The sequence below is a fragment of the Nycticebus coucang genome, chromosome 17 (assembly GCF_027406575.1).
Source record: "Nycticebus coucang isolate mNycCou1 chromosome 17, mNycCou1.pri, whole genome shotgun sequence".
Lineage (NCBI taxonomy): Eukaryota > Metazoa > Chordata > Mammalia > Primates > Lorisidae > Nycticebus > Nycticebus coucang.
Genome location: NC_069796.1, coordinates 30474543 through 30493859, shown reverse-complemented (window position 1 = coordinate 30493859; position 19317 = coordinate 30474543). Strand labels below are relative to the sequence as shown.

The following is a 19317-nucleotide window of genomic DNA, read 5'->3' as shown; positions in this document are numbered from 1 at the left end:
TTCCAAACAATGACAACCACAACCAAAAAACAGCCAGGCCTTGTGGTGGCACCTATAGTCCCAGCTACTTGGGAGGCTGAGGCAAGAGAATCGCTTAAGCCCAGGAGTTAGAGAGTTAGAGGCTGCTGTGAGCTGTGATGCCACAGCACTCTACCCAGGGCAAAAGCTTGAGGCTGTCTCAAAAAAAAAAAAAAAATAATAATAATCCTTTCAACAATACAACCCAAAGACCTTATTAGCTGGGAGTCAGATCCCTCCAGGGAAACTGGAAACTTTTCAGTGATATAGTAAGGCTGGCATGTCTGAGCCAAAGCCCTGCAGTGTATACTCTGAATTAAAACCCTGAAGGTAGGGCGGCGCCTGTGGCTCAGTGAGTAGGGCGCCAGCCCCATATGCCGAGGGTGGCGGGTTCAAACCCAGCCCCGGCCAAACTGCAACCAAAAAATAGCCGGGTGTTGTGGCGGGCGCCTGTAGTCCCAGCTGCTCGGGAGGCTGAGGCAAGAGAATCGCGTAAGCCCAAGAGTTAAGAGGTTGCTGTGAGCCGTGTGACGCCACGGCACTCTACCTGAGGGCGGTACAGTGAGACTCTGTCTCTACAAAAAAAAAAAAAACCCTGAAGCTAACTAACCCTACTCTTGTCAATTGATTCTCCCCTATAGATATCATCAGCCCACAAGGAGGAGGCAGTTCTCTTCCTTTACAAGCCTGCCAATCACGGCCCTTACTCCCCATGCACCCTGCCACCCTCCTTCCCCAGCTACCTTAGCCCTGTGCAGTGGCAGGCCCTTTTAAAAATGGATGTTCTCCCCAGCTACTCGGGAGGCTGAGGCAAGAGAATCGCCCAAGCCCAGCAGTTGGAGGTTGCTGTGAGCTATGTGATGCCATGGCCCTCTACTGAGGGCAATGAAGTGAGACTCTGTCTCTACAAAAAAAAAAAAAAGAAAAGAAATGGATGTTCTTGGTGAGTCCTTGTAAAATGGCCATCAAGTACTAAAAAGGCCAAAGTGCCACCCCTTGGGGGCCCGAAAAGAACTGGAAATCTTGCTGCTGAGGACACAATGCTAGTCAGTAGTTTGGTTCATTTTCCCTGCCTATAAATAGGGTTTGCCAGGAAGCTCTGGATGTTTTTGCTGGAGACCAGTTTCCCTTAAAGGATTATCACAGCTATCTCCAGAAAGGCAGGTGGTGAGATGATGGTAAAACACAGGACCAAGTACTCAACTCCAACCTGATGGCCATACCCAGGACAAATGCTGCCACATAGTTGGAAATCTGGCCCATGCCTACAAAGGCAAACAGCACGATAAACATCTCAAAGTTCTTCGAGAAGATCTGCAGGAAGCTGAAACCTGTCTGCATGGTCATGGTTATAAACAGCACTTTCTTCCGACCGAACCTGGGAAGGAAAGGAGAATGACAGAGAATCAGCTGGAAAAATGCAGCAGGAATGGGCTCTACCCAAATTCACTCAGTGAGGGGTCATAGACAGTGCAGCCAAGGTAGCCAGTGCCAGGTACAGTCCCAGTCTCACTGTCCCCACGCTGTTACTCCCCTCCCCCACTTGCCAGGATGAATGTGCCGTCTGGGCACCAGGGTCACTCAAAAAGCAGGTACCACAATTACGATAACGATTAAAACACATCTATTATGCTTACATCTGGACATTCATAATATATATATTTTTGAGGCAGTATTTTGAAACTGATTTTCTTTTTTGTTTGTTTTTTGAGATAGGGTCTCACTCTGTTACCCAGGCTAGCGTGCTATGGCAATCAGCCAAGCTCTCAGCAACCTCAAACTTCTGGGTTCAAAGGATTCTCCTGCCTCAGTCCCCCAGGAACTATAGGTGACTACCACAATGCCTGGCTAATTTTTTTCTATTTTTAGTAGAGATAGGGTTTCCTGCTCAGGCTGGTCTCCAACTCCTGAGCTCAAAGAATCTTCTTGCCTTGGCCTCCCAGAGTGCTAGGATTATAGGTGTAAGCCACCGTGCCTGGCCCATAATGGTATTTTTATTTATTATTTTTTTAATTATTTTTTTTCTTTCTTGGTTTTTGTTGTTGTTGATACAGAGTCCCACCCTATGCCCTGAGCAGAGTGTAGTAGCATCATAGCTCACTGCAACCTCAGACTTGGGCTGTGGGCATTCTGCTGCCTCAGCCTCTGGAAGCTGCTGGGATTACAGGCACTGGTACATGGCTCCCAGCTGGGTTTTTCACTTTTTTTAATGAGTTAGGGTCTTAATCTCACTGAGGCTGTGACAAGTCTCAAACTCCTGAGCTCAAGCAGTTCTCCTGCCTCAGCCTCCTACAGTGCTGGGATTACCATAATGGTATTTATTTATTTATTTATTTTTGAGACAGAGCCTCAAGCTGTCGCCCTGGGTAGAGTGCCGTGGCATCACAGCTTACAGCAACCTCTAACTCCTGGGCTCAAGCAATTCTCCTGCCTCCGCCTCCCAAGTAGCTGGGACTACAGGCACCCACCACAATGCCCAGCTATTTTTTGGTTGCAGCTGTCATTGTTGTTTGGCGGGCCCAGGCTGGATTCAAACCCACCAGCTCAGGTGTATGTGGCTGGCGCCTTAGCCGCTTGAGCCACAGGCGTCGCGCCGGTATTTTTTTTTTTTTTTTTTTAAGAATTGGGTCAGGCACAGTGGCTCACATCTGTAATCTTAGCACTTTGGGAGGTGGAGGCAGGAGGACTCTTTGAGGCCAATTCAAGATCAGCCTGAGCAAGAGCAAGATCCTATCTCTATGAAAAATAAAACAAGCAGCTGGGCATCATGGTATGTATCTATTGTACCAGCTGTTTGAAAGGCTGAGGCAGGAGGATCACTTGAGCCTAGAAGCCTGAGGTTGCAGTGAGCTACAATGATGCCCCTGCATTCTAACCTGGGTGACAGAGTGAGACCCTATCTCAAAAAACAAACAAAAAAGAGAATCAGTCAACATTGGAGGATGGTAGAGAAATAATTCATTAAATATGAAAACCAGTAAAGAAAAAGAAGCATTTGTCCTGCTTTTCCTTCATAAACCATATGACTAGTAACCAATAATAGATGAGAGGAAATACCATTTATAAAAGTATTCTAACTGGCTTGGTGCCCAGAGCTCAGTGGGTAGGGCGCTGGCCACATACACTAGGACTGGTAGGTTTAAACCTGGCCCAGGCCTGCTAAACGACAATGACAACTATAACAAAAAAATAGCCAGGCATTATGGCAGGCGCCTGTAGTCCCAGCTACTTGGGAGGCTGAGGCAAGAGAATCACTTAAGCCTAAGAGTTTGAGGTTGCTGTGAGCTATGATGCCACAGCACTCTACCGAGGGCAACATAGTGAGACTCTGTCTCAAAAAAAAAAAAAGTATTCTAACTATTACATGAAAAATACAATTAGAATACTACCATTTGACAGGCCTTAATGAACTGATATAGGCACTATGTATCAATGACCACTAACATCACAGCAAGAGACATTGCTTGCCTCCTACAGTCTTTTTTTTTTTTTTTCCATAAGACAAAGTCCCACTCTGTCACCCTGGGTAGAGTGCCATAGCCTCAGCTTAGCTTACAGCAAACTCAAACTCCTGGGTTCAAGCAATCCTCCTGCCTCAGCCACCTGAGTAGCTGGGATTACAGGCATGCACCACAACACCTGGCTAGTTATTCTATTTTTGGTAGAGATGAGGTCTTGCTCTTGCTCAGGTTGGTTTTGAAGTCTTAAGCTCAGGTGATCCACCTGCCTCAGCCTCTCAGAGTGCTAGGATTACTGGCGTGAGCCACCACGCCCAGCCTTGTGCCTCCTGTAGTCTTGCCAAAGGAATCTGAACCTAAATCAGATTGAGTCTCTGGATCCAGCCACCAATTTGCAAGAAATGCAGAGATAATTGGAATATGTCAAACTGCATAATTAGTGTGCAATTAGCAAAATCCAGACAGGCAAATTCCATAGGTGGACTAGCCCAAGGTTCTTCAGTAGATAAACTGTAAGGCAGAGAAAGGGAAGGAAGGAGAATCTATGGAGAAGACTAAAAAACATCAAGTGTTTTAAGAGGACAAGACTAAACATGTGTCAAGGATGTAAATTTGGATGACAAAACTACAAAAAACTCACAATGAGGTGACTATCTTAGGAGTTAGGCTAATGGCTACTTATAAGGGAGAGGGAGGATATTTAACTAGAATGGGGCACGTGACAGGGCTTCTTGGTGGACAGTGTTCTATTGCTCAGCTTGGTGGTGGTTACAAGGCTATTTCTCAGAAGTAATTCATTAAGCCACACTTTTGTTCAGTGTGATTTTCTGTATCTGTGATCATTAAAAAAAATGCATTGGGTTTGTTTTAAAGGGAGTGACACAAGGGGGAGGAACAAGTCAACCTGGCATGAAGTAGTAGACTCAGTTTGAATTTGGCCACACCTGGTTGACACTTAACCTTCATTCAATGCGTATTTGTTGAGTATCATTATAGCAGGTACTAGAAATATCACTAAATAAAGATACTATCTCTGCCTCAAAGAGTTTATAGTCCAGTTGATGAGACAGACATGAATCACATTTTACTTATTTATTTTTTTAATTAAAAAAATGTTTTTTAAACAGGGTTTCACTCTGTTGCTCAGGCTAGAATGCAGCAGTGCAATCACAAGCTCAATGCAGCCTCATACACCTGGGCTCAAATGACTCATATGCCTAAGCCTCCCCAATAGCTGGAACTACAGGCATATACCACCATAACTCCCCAGTAGCTATGATTACAGGCCACAGCCTGTGCCTCATTTGAATCTCAACTCATTCATTCACTCATTTATTTACTAAGACAGAGTCTCACCCTGTTGCCTAGGTTAGAGTGCTATGGTATCAGCCTCAATCATAACATCCTCAAAGTCTTGGGTTCAGGTGATCTTCTTGCCTGTCTCCCAAGTAGCTGATACCACAGATGCTTGCCACAACACCCAGCTAATTTTTTTGTTTTTAATAGAGACGGGGTCTTGCTTTTATTCATGCTGGTCTCAAACTCCTGAACTCAAGCAATCCACCCAGCTTGGCCTCCCACAGTGCTAGGATTACACGCAGTAGCTACTGTGCCTGGCCTTGAATCACATTTCAATCAAACAACCACACTGCTGAATATACAACTGCACCTGAGTCAAGTGCACTGCAGGAAAGACACCAGGTCCACCAGGGCAACAACAAAGGAAACTTCCTTGGACTGGGGGTCAGGGTGGGGGAGCGTTCGGTGAAGATCTCCTTGATGATGGGACTCTGAGATGAGGAAAAATAGTTGTTGACAGTGAAGGATGAACAGTATAGGGACCAAGCTTTCAATGATATTCGATCAGTGGGGGACAACAACATTAATCCTGTGATAATAACATCTTTTATTTTCCAATTCCTGGTAGGTGCTATGAAGGAAAATCACAAGGAAACAGGGTAATATAAACCAGGGACTGAGTTAGCTTGCATGGCCAAGGAAGGCCATAGGGGTAGGGGATTGGGGATGCTTCAGACTCTGAGAAGAGCACTTGCCACCATGGTGGAGGGGACATGAGGAGGGAAGCCAGTGAAGTTGGCATCAGCTGTGCAGCAAAAGACTGAGGAGAGGGTAAGAGCCTTGCAGTTATGTTGAGAGTTTGGTGGGTTTTTTTCCTCAGCACAACAATTTTGGGTTTCTTTGTTTTTTATGGTTTTTGGTTGTCACAACTTGGGCAGAAGGTGCTGCTAGTGCCTAGTGAGGCCAGAGATGTTAGATATTCTAAAATGCCTAGAATAACTCCTACAACAAAGAATCATTAGGCTCAAAATATTAGGGCTGACACTAAGAAACCCTGGCCTAGGAGACTCTAATTACCCTGCATTGTTCTTCAACAAGAGTGCTCTACAAGTCAACCAAGGGGAGGTCCTTAACTATAAGGCTGGCATAACCACTACCTACCCTTTTCCCTTCCCAAGGGTTCCCTGGGCTAGTAGAGGAGAAAAAGATCTGGGGATCCCTTACATAATACCAGTCCTTGGCAGTCTGGAGTTGAGGCCAGAAATGCTCACTTTTAAAGTTTGTCAGCAGAACAGCAAACATACACATATCTACAGAAACAGGAAATATCAATCTACCTCTCAGAGCTGTGCTTCTGTCATAACTTACACACATAAAGATAATAATGTCAGATACAAGGCTTTGACAACCAAGGATTATTTTAATTGCTCTTGAATTTCAGACTTATTAATATGACACAAAGAAAGCTAAACCTTTGTTCTATATAAAAAGTTATTGTTGATATCCCAGATAATGAGTTTAGGGCATGAATCTATTGCTTTTGGGTTACTTATTATTTTTTTGAGACAGAGTTTCACTCTGTTGCCCAAGCGAGAGTGCTGTGGTGTCATAGCTCATGGCAACCTTAAACTCGTGGGTTCAGGAGATTCTTCTGCCTCAGCTTCCCAAGTAGCTGGGACTACAAGTGCTCGCCATGACGCCCAGCTAATTTTTCTATCTTAAGTAGAGATGGGGTCTTGCTCTTGCTCAGGCTGGTCTCGAACTCCTGAGCTCAATCATTCCACCTGCCTCAGCCTCCCAGAGGGCTAGGATTTCACTTGCGAGCCACCTACGCCTGGCCTGCTTTTGGGTTAACTTACTTGGCTTATGTTTTTTTTTGTTGTTGTTGTTGAGACAACACAAATGACCCTATGACCCGAGCAGAGTGCAGTGGTGTCATAGCTCACTGCAACCTCAGACACGGGCTATGGGCATCCTGCCGCCTCAGCCTCCCGGAGTTGCTGAGATTACAGGCACGCTGCTGCGCCTGACTGGGTTTTTCAGTTTTCTTCATGAGTCAGGGTCTCACTCTTGCTCAGACAAGTCTCAAACTCCTGACCTCAAGCAATTCTCCGTACTCAGTCTCCCACAATGCTGGGATTATAGGCGTGAGCCACCACACTGGGCTATTTGGCTTATGTTTTAAAACTGTCCCACTTTGGGTGGCGCCTGTGGCTCAAGGGGTAGGGCGCCGGTCCCATATGCCGGAGGTGGTGGGTTCAAACCTAGCCCTGGCCAAAAACCAAAAAAAACTGGCCCACTTAGAAACTTCTCATCCTACCCAGTCTTGGGCCTTCTAAGAGAGTGGAGACAAAACAGCCATACTTTTAGCTATTTCATAAGAGCATAAATAATCTTAAAGTTCTGTTGCCAAATTTTTTAAAAATGGCTTTTAAAACACTATATTAGCTCTTCCGTAAACTAAGGTGGTTCTGAACATACTCATGATTTTTTTTTCCAGTTTCCTTGGGAGCAGACCTATTGGAACTTAAACACTATCCTCAGGTAATCATGGTGTTACATGGTGAACAAGTTCTTAAGCTAGCCCACAAAAGTCTCCTTAACCCATGACACAGGTGACCCAGAAAATACATTGAGTTTCAGCTCTGAAATTGAGGTACCTCTTTCTTGTTTTTCACATGAAGGTCATTCGCTCAGCCACTACTGGGAGAGTTCCCCCAACTCCACAGGGAGGGATTCTAAGTGCAGTCCTGCCCCGTCCCCCAGGCTCTTCTTCTCATTCTACTCTCTTCCCAGGCAACTTCCTCCACATCTGTGGCTTTGATAAGGATCCCATAGGCTGATAATTCCCAAATGTATTTATTCAGCCCAAACCTCTCCTGGAGCACCATATCTACATCCAACTGCATACTTGATTTGTCCAGGCAGGGGTCTCACAGTCATCCCAAATTCAGTACATTCAAACTGAGCTTGACAGCTTCTCCTATGAATGTGGCTCTCTTTCAGTGTTCTGCATCTCAGAGAAGGGTATCATTATTTATCTGGTTATGGAGGTCTGGAATCTTTTCTCTCTCAACTTCCCACATTCAATCCATCAGCAGGTCCTGATTTTACTCCCTACCATTTCTCTCCATTTGTCACCCTCATCAGAGGACTGTGCCACTATCATCTTTTACAGAGACGACTGTGATGCCCTCTTAATTGGTCTCTCTACAACCCTTCTTGCTGCCCTTCAATCCTTTCTCCAAAAGGTTGTCAAAGTACTTTTCAACTTTTGAAAGTACTTTTCAATTTTTTGATTTGTATCAAAAAATACAAATCTGATTGTCCTACTCTTGCTTTAAAAAACTTTCAATAGGGTGGCGCCTGTGGCTCAAAGGAGTAGGGCGCCAGTCACATATGCCAGAGGTGGCGGGTTCAAACCCAGCCCTGGCCAAAAACTGTAAAAAAAAAAAAAAAACTTTCAAGAACTCCGCACTGCTCAATAGGTGAAGCCCAAACTCCTAACCGTGATCTACGAAGCCCTGTCTGCTCTTCTGCACATGCATTCTCCTGCCTCGCTGCCTTCAGCCCCACACCATTCTCCGCACCTCTACTACAGTGGACCATTCTGTCCCTGTGCCTCTTTTGAGCTCGCTAATTTTCTGCTCATCTTTTAACTCTCAGCTTATGCTTCACCTTCTTGGAGACGCCTCCCGTGACCTCCTCTGTTAGAAACTCCTGTACCTCTCTGTATCACTTCCCACAGCCAAGGATAACAACTTCTTTCTAATTACTTGTTTAATAAGTTCTGTCTTGCTAGAAAGCAAGTTCTAGGAGAGCAAGGACCTAGGACAGTAGTCCATACAAAATAGAGGAACAAAACTAATCCAAGTCCAAATACTAACTCTGCCACTTGCCAACTGTGTTATCTTGGGAAACACATATCCTTCTCGTTATTTAACTCTTTGTTTCACGTTCCCCATCTGTAAAATAAGGATAATAGTTTCTACCTTACGGGGCCATGAGGATTAAATTATTTGTTTTTTTAAAAATCTATATGGTACTTATAACAGTGTCTGGTGCATATAGTACTTATAACAGTGTCTGGTGCATCTAAGTACTATGGATTTGCATATTTGTACTATGGAAATATATAAATAACCGATGCTCGTTACCAGATTAAAGATCTGGAGAAGTGAAGGCTTTTACTCCAAAGAGGCAGGTGTGACAGGCTCACTAGAATCACTGATCTGCGTTCATGGTCTACTGAACCCTTTTTTTCTTTCTTTTTTTTTGAGACAGTCTCATCATGTTGCCCTTGTAGACTACTGTGGCGTCACAGCTCACAGCAACCTCAAACTCTTGGGCATAAGCGATTCTCTTGCCTCAGTCTCCCAAGCAGCTGGGACTACAGGCGCCCGCCATGGCTTCTGGCTATTTTTTGTTGCAGTTGTCATTGATGGTTAGCTGACCTGGGCTGGGTTCGAACCCACCCCACTTCAGTGTATGTGGCTGGCGCTGTAACCACTGTGCTACGGGCGCCAAGCCAGTCTATTGAACTCTTTAATGCTCACTGGTGACTATAGACATTGTTTTCTTTCTTTAAAAGAAAAATCGCTAGATGACAATACTCTGGAAAAGACAAATCTAGTGAGAAATGTACAGATTTAACTTTTTCATAAGGAGGGACTTGTCAGAAAAGGATAATAATCCACAGAGGTAAACAGTGCCAGATCACTGTGCTACAGATTAAAAGTGCTTTGTTCTTGGCTCAGCACTGTAGCTCAAGCGGCTAGGGCACCAGCCACATACACCAGAGCTAGCGGGTTCAAATCCAGTCCAGGCCTGCCAAACAACAATGATACATACAACCAAAAAAATAGCTGGGTGTTGTGGCAGGTGCCTGTAGTCCCAGCTACTTGGGAGGTTGAGGCAAGAGAATCGCTTAAGCCCAGGAGTTGGAGGTTGCTGTGAGCTGTGACGTCACAGCACTCTGTCAAGGGCAACAGCTTGAAGCTCTGTCTCAAAAAAACAAAAAAAATTGCTTTGTTCCCAGGGACGATAATATTCTCACCCTGAACTTCTCTGTTAAGAGACCCAAATCCTCCAGGAGGATGCTGGGACTCCTCTCTACTGAGTGCCCCGCTGATCTGTAGATGTTCTCACATGGGCCAGTGTGACCAAAGACTTGCTAAAGGCTGCTCTGTTCATCTCAGCCTGTTTTGACTGACCCAGAAGCTCCAGACACAAGGTTACAAACTCTTCTGAGAACTTCATGGAAACTACAGACCTTTCTCCCCTCAAATGCTCACGTACAATCTCTTAACATTTTGTAATAACAATTTCAAGGGATTTGGGATTTTTTCGGCCATTAATGGTCCTTGAGTTAAAAGCTTTGGAATTATACAAATAACCTGCTTACGAGACATGGGTCAAACAGCATTCTTCCTCCTCTTCATCAAGTAAGTACCATAGCCACAGGCCACTTAGCTAAGGGGCATCAGCCTTGTGGACACAAGAGTTCTATTCAATACGCTACTACTGGCTAGTGAGATTTCCTTTCACTTTGCAAAGAACATTGGTCTTCTTGGGAATACAGAGGCGGCCACCATGGTACTGCCTAATGATCTACAATATATCACATGTCACATGTGCATGGCATCAATCTCTCCCATGTTCAGGGGCAGGAAAGAGTCACATTTCCAGGAAAAGCAATCCAAGCTAGTGCAGAGGCCAAACATAGGATACTACCCGGTCAATTGGATTGTGGATATATTTGGCTTTGGTAGCTCAGGTTTCTTTACTCACCAAGAATTAGGGAGTGGGGAACATTGCCTCTTCATACTTGGTACACAGTCTATACTGTAGACACAGCCTCCTCTTCTTTTAAAATACAAGACCCTGGGCCAAGAGTACCACCCACTGAAGTCAAGGGTCAGGCACGTGCTCTGTGCTGAGATCCTCTGCCACTGCAGGAGACAGATACCTTACCTGTCTGAGAGCTGCCCTGAAATGAAGGAGCCCAACAGCACGCCCACGAAAAACATGGAGACTGTGAGCGGGGCCTTCCAGTCGTCCTCACACACCAGGTTCCACTGTAAGAGGAGCAAAGGGGTGTATCATTCACTTCTTTTAAAAGGTTTTAAATTGAAGGCTTCCTAGAAAATGAAGCCAGAACATCCTGCTTCTCTGCATGCTCTGGCTGTGTGCACTCATTTAGGGAGGTGATGGCTCACCAGGGTAGGAAGGCTGCCTATTATAGAAAGGGCAGGCTCCCTCCCCACCTTGTCTTCACAGCTTTGTGAGCCTCACTGTCTTCCGTCCATTTTGAGGAGGGAAGACAGGCAGGGAGCAAGTACTCTGCCCACATGCTGACCCAGGAGAAGGCCGGGCCTCTGGTGTACATTCCTATAATTTTAAGTAGAGACCAGGGCTGTGGAAAAGGCAGAGTGCCCTTGCTCAGTGGGGTTCAGGCCACTGGCAAGAATGGTACAGAGTGTTCTGGAGTGAGGCTCTGGGATTTCAGGGGTTAAGGCATCCAGCAAGGGACGGAGGCCAGAGGGCCCAGATGCACCATTTGGACCTGTCCCTTCAGCCCTGCTCAGGCTTCCACTCTAAGCCAATGACCCATAGGTCCTTCTTTTGATATTTAGAGCTAGAATCCCTGAAGCTGCACACCAATAGTACTAGGCCCAATTATAGCTGAAAGCTCTGAGTTGGGAGCAAGGAAACTGGTTCCACTCAACAAATGGTTGTCCAACTTCAGACAATTATTTCCCCCCCAGTAACTGGGGGGAATGCTGCCTTAATTTCTCCACTTGTAAAACAGGGACTGGGGTAGGGAAGAGGCTGCACTGCTTGTGTTCCCAGCATTCAGTGTGTGGTTGCATCTGTAGTTACCACAAACAGAGAAAGAGGTCTGCAAGGGAGGGGACGTGTGGGGAAGTAGCCAGGCTTAGACAGTAGGCCACCCCAGCGTCAGAAGGAGCCAAAAGAAGGAAAAAAGCCAAAACAAGAAACTTTGTAGTCCCAGAAAAATGTTTTCCAGAACAGAGAGATGGCGCTCAGTAATAACCTTTGCAGACTTCTCATGGGAACAGCCATCATCCTGGGAATTCAGACCCTTGCCTGTTGAGCACTAGGCTACTAGTCTGCCCTCCGTGGAGCTTGCTGGCTTCCCACTAATGAACAGAGGCAGGGAGAGTGTGAAGTTCCCTAGAACAAAGCAGCTCTTCCCATCGATAGAGGGAAAAACAAGCTCGCTCTGTTCTGCTGCAAAGTGTGTGCATACAGCCTCTGGGCACCTCTCAGAGAGGTCAGAGGGCAGCCTGCAGACTGGACACAAAGAACCCTTGCAGTCAGGCATGCTGCTGGCTCTCCACTTTGGAACAAGCATTCACCTAGATGGGCTGAGAGAGGGGTGGTGATCTCCAACCCAGGGAAGAGGAAGCCCAGATAGCAAGAGTCAAGAGTATCAGAGCATCACAGCTTGAATGCTCAGGCTGCCACACCCTGGGGTATCAGAACCCAGAAACCATCTCTCTGGTAGGTGGGTGAGTGCCCCTAGGGCAGACCCCATCCACAAACAACCAGGACTGGGAGCGGTGGGGGAGACAAAGCTGAGGGAATTGATGATAGGGTGCTGGCCTCTGGGTGTGAGGTTGAGTTTCAGGGGCCAGATTATAGCTATTGCCACCCTTGAGTATGAAGGGATCTAGCTCCCAGCTAGTATGTATTACTTTCGTAGCAAAAAAGATTGAAAAAAAAGAACAAAGGGTTAGCCGCTGTTTCTCTACAGGTCTATCATGAGGGTTGGGGACATAGAGGGCCGAGTTAGGTTGGAGATCCACATGGGTGTCTGCAGTGAGTTCTGGGGTTGAAGGGGACAGGATGACTATATTGCTCATCCTGGGATAGACACCAGTGCATTTCTCAGGGTCCCTCAGCCACTTGGTTCAGCCTTTCCCTAGTCTAGGCAAGTGTGTGACCCTTGGAGTAACTGGCCCTCCACCCACTGCTGACAGTCCTTGCCAACTCTCAGGGCCTGGGTTTGGGAAAGCAAACATGCATTAACACTTCTTTTCTACTAGCTTTGGGGGGCCTCTGAGTGGAATCAGGAAAGGCGATGAGTCTCAAAAATGAACAAGGGTAGGCATGCATTTGGTTCCACCCAGACAACCCATCTACCCACCTATCAGATGGATTGCATGGGCTCTGGGATGTGGCCTGAATCCTCCTTAGAAAAGATGGGAGGAGAAGCCCATAGAGTACAGGCTAAGTACCCCTTGCTGTGTACAGCTCTGGGAATGGGGTATTCCTATACTGAGCTGCTGGCTCCCTAGGTAGAACTAAAGTAACTACAGACCCGCTTGACTGTGTGGGGTTAAGACTCAGGTCACAAGTCTAACATCATTACCTCTCAGCTGGGTGAGCTGCAAAAGCAGATTCAACCTCAAGAATACCTGGGAGCAACTCTGGCAAGGGGCCTAGACTTGCCCTTCTTCCTGATCAGAAATATGCCTTTCAAATGGTGATGGCTTCACAGGTATATAGACATATGTGCCAAGTTTTTCAAATTTCATACTTTAGATATATACAGGTTTTATATAATTTATATCTTAATAAAGTTGTTAAACTTTTTAAAAAGAGGGAGACTTGTGCCTCTTGTACCTCATACTTTATTAGGGCTGCTTCTCAGGTATGAGAAGTAGAGAGATGACATAGTTCCCTGGGACTAAATGTTCTTACCTGTGAATCGGCTCGAAGGGAAAAGACATAGGGTTTGTGCCCAGAAGGCAGAAGTTCTTCCCTGAGATGTACCTAGCCTGATTGCATCAATGGTCAAACACACTGGCAAACACCACGTTACAGCATGCCATGTATTCCTACACACATTTCGTTCTGCCTCCTGCTACAGTTGATGGTGAACCCTCGCCTCAAGGCTGTCAGTGCAAAGAAAAGAGATATTTGCTACCATATCCTCTGTAGTACCCGGCAGTACCTTGTACGGAGGAGAGGCTCGGGAGTTGTTTGGTACACAGGTGAGTGAATGAATGGAAAAATTTTAAAGTTGTCGACCTTCAAACTCATAGTAACTTTTGGGCTTGGCCCTTGTTTGGCTGCCCAAAGTCCAAATGAACTCTGAACTTCAATCTCTAGAATACATTTTCTTTGTTCCTTGATCCCCTGCTTTGTGATAACTGTCAGAATTTCAATCCAATATGACAGTTTTCAGCTAGATAGAGAGGCTCAATCTGACCACTCATAGCCAGCTGTGTCAACTATGACTGTGCATGCACAGAGGGCTGCAGGGCCCAGCCGGTGGCTTTTCTGGCTTGCCATAAGATGCAAAAGGCCAGATGGATAAGGGTCTGCACTTCGCCTGGGTGAGAGAAGTTAACATTGGCACAGCACAAGCTCCAGGTCACTCTGGTTGTTCCAGCCCAGTCTCAGCCCAGCCCCACTCCCAGATTGCTGTGGTTTTTCCTTCAGTCAGGTCTGTGGATAACGGTGGGGGCTCTAGCATTTTTCAGGACTATCTATAAGGGAGACAAAGCTGATAGAACAGCTAGTCCAGGACAACAGACAGAGAGTGGGAGTCCTGCTGAGGACTGGGACAGGAGGCTCTGGGTAGCAGAGACAGGAAGAAAGCAAGGCAATGCAGAGGACTGCTAGGTCTTGGCTGAAGAGACTTGGGCTCCTGGATGCCAGCTTAGAAGTTTTTGTTTTTTTTTGAGACAGTGTCTTACTATGTCGCCCTCAGTAGCGCACCGTAGCATCACAGCTCACAGCAACCTCCAACTCCTGGGCTTTAGTGATTCTTTTGCCTCAGCCTCCCAAGTAGCTGGGACTACAGGAGCCAACTACAATGCCTAGCTATTTTTTTTGGTTGGAGTTGTCATTGTTGTTTAGTAGGCCCAGGCCAGGCTCAACCCACCAGCCTTGGTATATGTGGCTGGCACCCTCCTCACTGAGCTACGGGCACTGAGCCAGAGCTTAGAAGTTTTTTTTTTTTTTTTTTTTGGATTTTGGCCGGATCTAGGTTTGAACCCACCACCTCTGCAATATGGGACCGGCGCCCTACTCCTTGAGCCACAGGCACTGCCCAGAAGTTTTTAAAGGAAACTTTAGAAAGGAAACTGGGCTAACCTATGAGGAAACTAAAAAGTGGGTGGGCTAGGCCACCTAGAAATCACCCAGGTTCCCAGAGGAAGGGGCAGTCCTGGGCTGAGAAGCACTACAAGATGGGCTGGCTGATTCCCCAGGGATGACTGAGGGGCCACAGGAGGGGGCAGCCTAGAAGGATGTGGACCGCCAAACTATTCCCAAAACACGGGAGCACTAACCTCTTTGATCTCATGATATCCTCTTCCTTCTGCCAATGCCAACATCTTGTTCCACCCAGCACCAAACTCCAGTTAATGAGGTGGGAAATAACATTTCCTTTAAAATATTCAGTCAATCCTCTTTGGCCACCCCTAACTTGTCCTTCTAAAAATTAAACTGTCACCTACGGTGCATCTTAGAATGGGTACAGGCGAAACTTACTAAAGGCAGAATACAAATGTCTACATACAATAACTAAGAAAATGCCATGAAGGCTACGTTGAACAGTTTGATGAGAATATTTCAGATTGTATATGAAACCAGCACATTGTACCCCTTGATTGCACTAATGTACACAGCTATTATTTAACAATAAAAAAAGAAAAAAATATAAACAAAAATTAAACTGTCGGTTTTTCTTTAGTTCTCAAACATTAGAGATGATTTCTTCTATCATTCATTAACCCAGTCTATAAAAAAATTTCTGAATCCAGTATCATGACAGAAATTGAACAAGTTGCAAAGATCTAAATCTACCACAAGTTTAATACTACATGTATGTATTTTAACTTGAAAAAACAAACAAACAAACAAGAGACCTGAGGTTCAAGTCTTTGGTTGATAAATACGAACAGGGGGGCAGCGCCTATGGCTCAGTCGGTAAGGCGCCAGCCCCATATACCGAGGGTGGCGGGTTCAAACCTGGCCCCAGCCAAACTGCAACCAAAAAATAGCCGGGCGTTGTGGTGGGTGCCTGTAGTCCCAGCTACTTGGGAGGCTGAGGCAAGAGAATCGCCTTAAGCCCAGGAGTTGGAGGTTGCTGCGAGCTGTGTGAGTCCACGGCACTCTACCGTACCGAGGGCCATAAAGTGAGACTCTGTCTCTACCAAAAAAAAAAAAAAAGAAAAATATGAACAGGGGCCCAAGTGATGGCTTACACCTATAATCCCCACTTTGGGATGGGAGGATCACTTGAGGCCAGAAATTCAAGACCAGGCTGGGCAAAATGGAGAGATCCCTGCCTCTACAAAAAATAATTTAAAATATTAGCCAGGCATGGTGGCATGTACCTGTAGTCCTAACAACTCAGGAGTGTTGAGCCATGAGGATCATTTGAACTCAGGAGTTTGAGGCTGCAGTGAACTATGAGTGCACAACTGCACTGTAGCCTGGGAGAAAGAGTGAGACCCTGTTTAAAAAAAAAAAAAAAAAAAAGAGGCTCAGCACCTGTGGCTCAAGAGGCTAAGGCACCAGCCACATACTCCTGAGCTGGTGGGTTCGAATCCAGCCCGGGCCCGCCAAACAACAATGACGGCTGTAACCAAAAAATAGCCAGGCATTGTGGCAGGCACCTATAGTCCCAGCTACTTGGGAAGCAGAGGCAGGAGACTCACTTGAGCCAGGGAGTTGGAGGTTGCTGTGCACTGTGATGCCACAGCACTCTACCCAGGGCAACAGCTTGAGGCTCTATCTAAAAAAAAAAAAAAAAGAAAGAAAAGAAAAGAAAAATATGAATAGGAATTTAATACCACTGTACTTAGAAACATCTCTATGTATGATCTGAGGCAGAGGGCAGGCTTGGAGGCGTTTAGCAGCGCCAGCTAGCTAGCCGCAGTGATCAGTGGACCAGGTCTGGTTGAAAGAAAATGAGCCTTGGAAAAAGCCATTAGAATGTTGATGCAGCAGTTTCCAACAGTTACTGCTCTCCTGAGAGGAATAAGCAGCTTTCAACTTTTAAAGCCAAACATTCCAGCATCCCAAAACAGAACTAAGTAAAGCATTAATCTTGCCTCCTGCAAAGATAGACAACTCGTAAGTAGGTGAGAGGGCACATGACTCTTATGAAACTGTTAAGACAGCTAAATAGTCTATAAAAATGTAAGACAGACATTGGCAGCAGGTAGGCTCAGACCCTTTTGCCTTTGGGAGTACATCAATGCTACCAGCACTCACAGAAGGCAGGATAGGGGCAGCGAGGCAGGAGGAAAGGACTAGAGTAAGCCAGGGGATTCTCAGGGCTCAGGGTAAGAACCCAGAGAATGCCATGAGTTTCTTCTGCCTTCACTTCCTTCCTCCTCTTTGGGCAGTCACAAGCAGAATTTGTAGGGACTCCTGTTTCATGTTCCCCTCTGTGCGCTCTGCCTGCCCCAAGGACAGCCTCTGCCCTCAGTTTTCATTGGCTTCTAGGAAGGTAATAGACTCACTGATGGGTCAGGACCCAGGATTTATGACAAATGAAGGTTCCAATTCTCTGTGGACTCATGGGTCACAAATCACAGCTGGCTTCCTCCACTTTTGTCAAGTAATGATGTTTCAGGACACTAGAATGATGTCACTAGCTGAGAAATCCCAGATGGGCTCAGGTCACATTCCTACTACATACATGGAATAAGCATGTAAAGGTGCTGAGAACATTAATGTCCCAAACATGCAGAGAAAACATGCTGGTGCACACACACCTGAGTCGCCAAAAGCACCTCTCAGACTCCTTTAAAGAGTGATGATCCCAGAAGATGGAGCTAGGACTTCTGAGCTGCCTGTCTGAGGCCCCAGTAGGAAACCTCTGTATCTACGTCCAGCCAGGTTTGAAGGATACCAGGACCTGTGGCACCTTCCCCTGAGGATCCCTTCCTGTGAACTCTGTCCTCCTGCTGGGTAATTCCTTGCTGTTGCAACTGGATCTTCAGCTCAGTAGCCTTTCTCCCTCAGAAAGCCTTTTCTAATTTGCAAATCCCTAACCCTGATCAGTGAGTGAACCTGGGTGGCCTAATGACTATCAAGGAAAGCTCTTCCACTGCCCAGATTTTCTAGTTCAGCTGAAACTCAAAAGAGTTAGAGTTCCCGTATTTGAGCAAGATGTAAAGAACGTGCACATGCCCCCGGGCGTTAACATCACATCAGGGCACAAATCCAGCTCCGACAACACAGGTCCTCTGGGGTACAAAGCCACCCAAAAGGAAAATCCATGGAGCTGGGAAATGAGAAAGATTTCCCTCATTCCCTAAGAACTGAGGAAGGCAATGAAGGGACTTTGCCTCAGAATACCTTAGAAAACATTCCAGGTCAACAAGTTACCCAGAACACATATTCAGATGCATGGACTGACAACTGACCATGTCCAAAAGGTAAGCAGTTTCTTACAGGGCATGACCAGGTTGTCACTTTGGGTTGAGGATGGGTAAGGTAAGGAGTAACCAGAGAAGAGGGAAGAGGTAGTTTTATACACATGCTTCTTTAATCTTAAAAGTTCAGGAAAAGGGAGTATTTCCTCTTTTTCAGAACAGATATCAAGGGACTGAAGGAAAAACGGTGACAGACCCTTAGTCCAAGCCCTGCCTCACCTTTCCTAGCTCCAGCCAGAGGAAGTCCTGAACCCCTCAGAGCCCTGGAGGGCCTTCTCGGTTCCCTCTTCAGTGAGGCCATCAGAATGGGAGGACAGATTGATCTGTGCTGTGAGGGGCGCGGTCTGCCTGGAGGACACCCATCAGTAGTGGGCTGTGTGTTGGAGGACAAGGGAGTGAAAGCATCAAGAGTATATTTGGTGGGGGGGAGGGTTGTGCGTGTTCAAAGTCGCGACGGTTCCCTCCGCGGCCGTCCTGGCACCCACCTCGGTCACGATGGTGGACAGGTAGACGTCCTGGCTGAACTCCCAGCCATCCAGGCAGTTCTCCTGCTCCAGCTGCTCCAGGTCCACGTCGCGCCCCGGCTCCAGCCCGAGCGCTGAGAAGTTGGCGATGGTGGCGAGCCGGTAGCGGCGGCAGCTGTGGGGCACCTCGCGACCGTCCTGCAGCCGCACCGGGATACTGTGGTTGCGCCAGGCGCTGCTCAGGTTCGCGGTGCTCGGCACCCGGCAGTGGTGCTCCGGAATCGCCGCCAGGAACACGGACGACAGGCCGCTGAAGCCGTTGGGGATGATGCTGGCGCTGAGCAGGAAGAAGATGAGGCGCTGGAAGGGCCCCCATTCGCCAAGGAAGGCGGTCACCTCGTCGTAGTCCCGCATGCCACCCCTTGCGGCCCGCGGCCCGCGGTCCAGGGATGCGGAGGCGCGCGGGGGCGGGGCGCTGAGGGCTTATGCGCGTGCGCGCGGGGCACCGGCCGCCTGACTGAGCAAAGAACTGACCTGAGGCCGTCCGCGGAGAGGGCAGGCTCTCTAGCTGCCGCCGCCGCAGCGGCCCGGCCGCCGGGGCCAGCCTTACATAGGGCGCTAGCCCGGGGCGGGCTCTGGGCCCGGCAC

General features: G+C 47.1%; 1 protein-coding gene across 3 annotated transcripts in view; it reads right to left on the bottom strand.

The window, feature by feature from the left end:
* SLC22A5 (solute carrier family 22 member 5) overlaps window positions 1-19317 on the bottom strand; it is a 32614-nt gene extending 13297 nt beyond the window's left edge. For 2 of the 3 annotated variants that reach the window (XM_053566936.1, XM_053566933.1), the window contains exons 1-3: window positions 18691-19316; window positions 10749-10852; window positions 1242-1396 (exon numbers count right to left, since the gene is read on the bottom strand). In XM_053566936.1, the coding sequence (XP_053422911.1) occupies window positions 1242-1396; window positions 10749-10852; window positions 18691-19083 (652 nt within the window). In that variant the 5' untranslated portion in view covers window positions 19084-19316. Of the gene's footprint in view, window positions 1-1241; window positions 1397-10748; window positions 10853-18690 lie in introns of all 3 variants that reach the window. The other variant, XM_053566937.1, reaches the window with a different exon arrangement.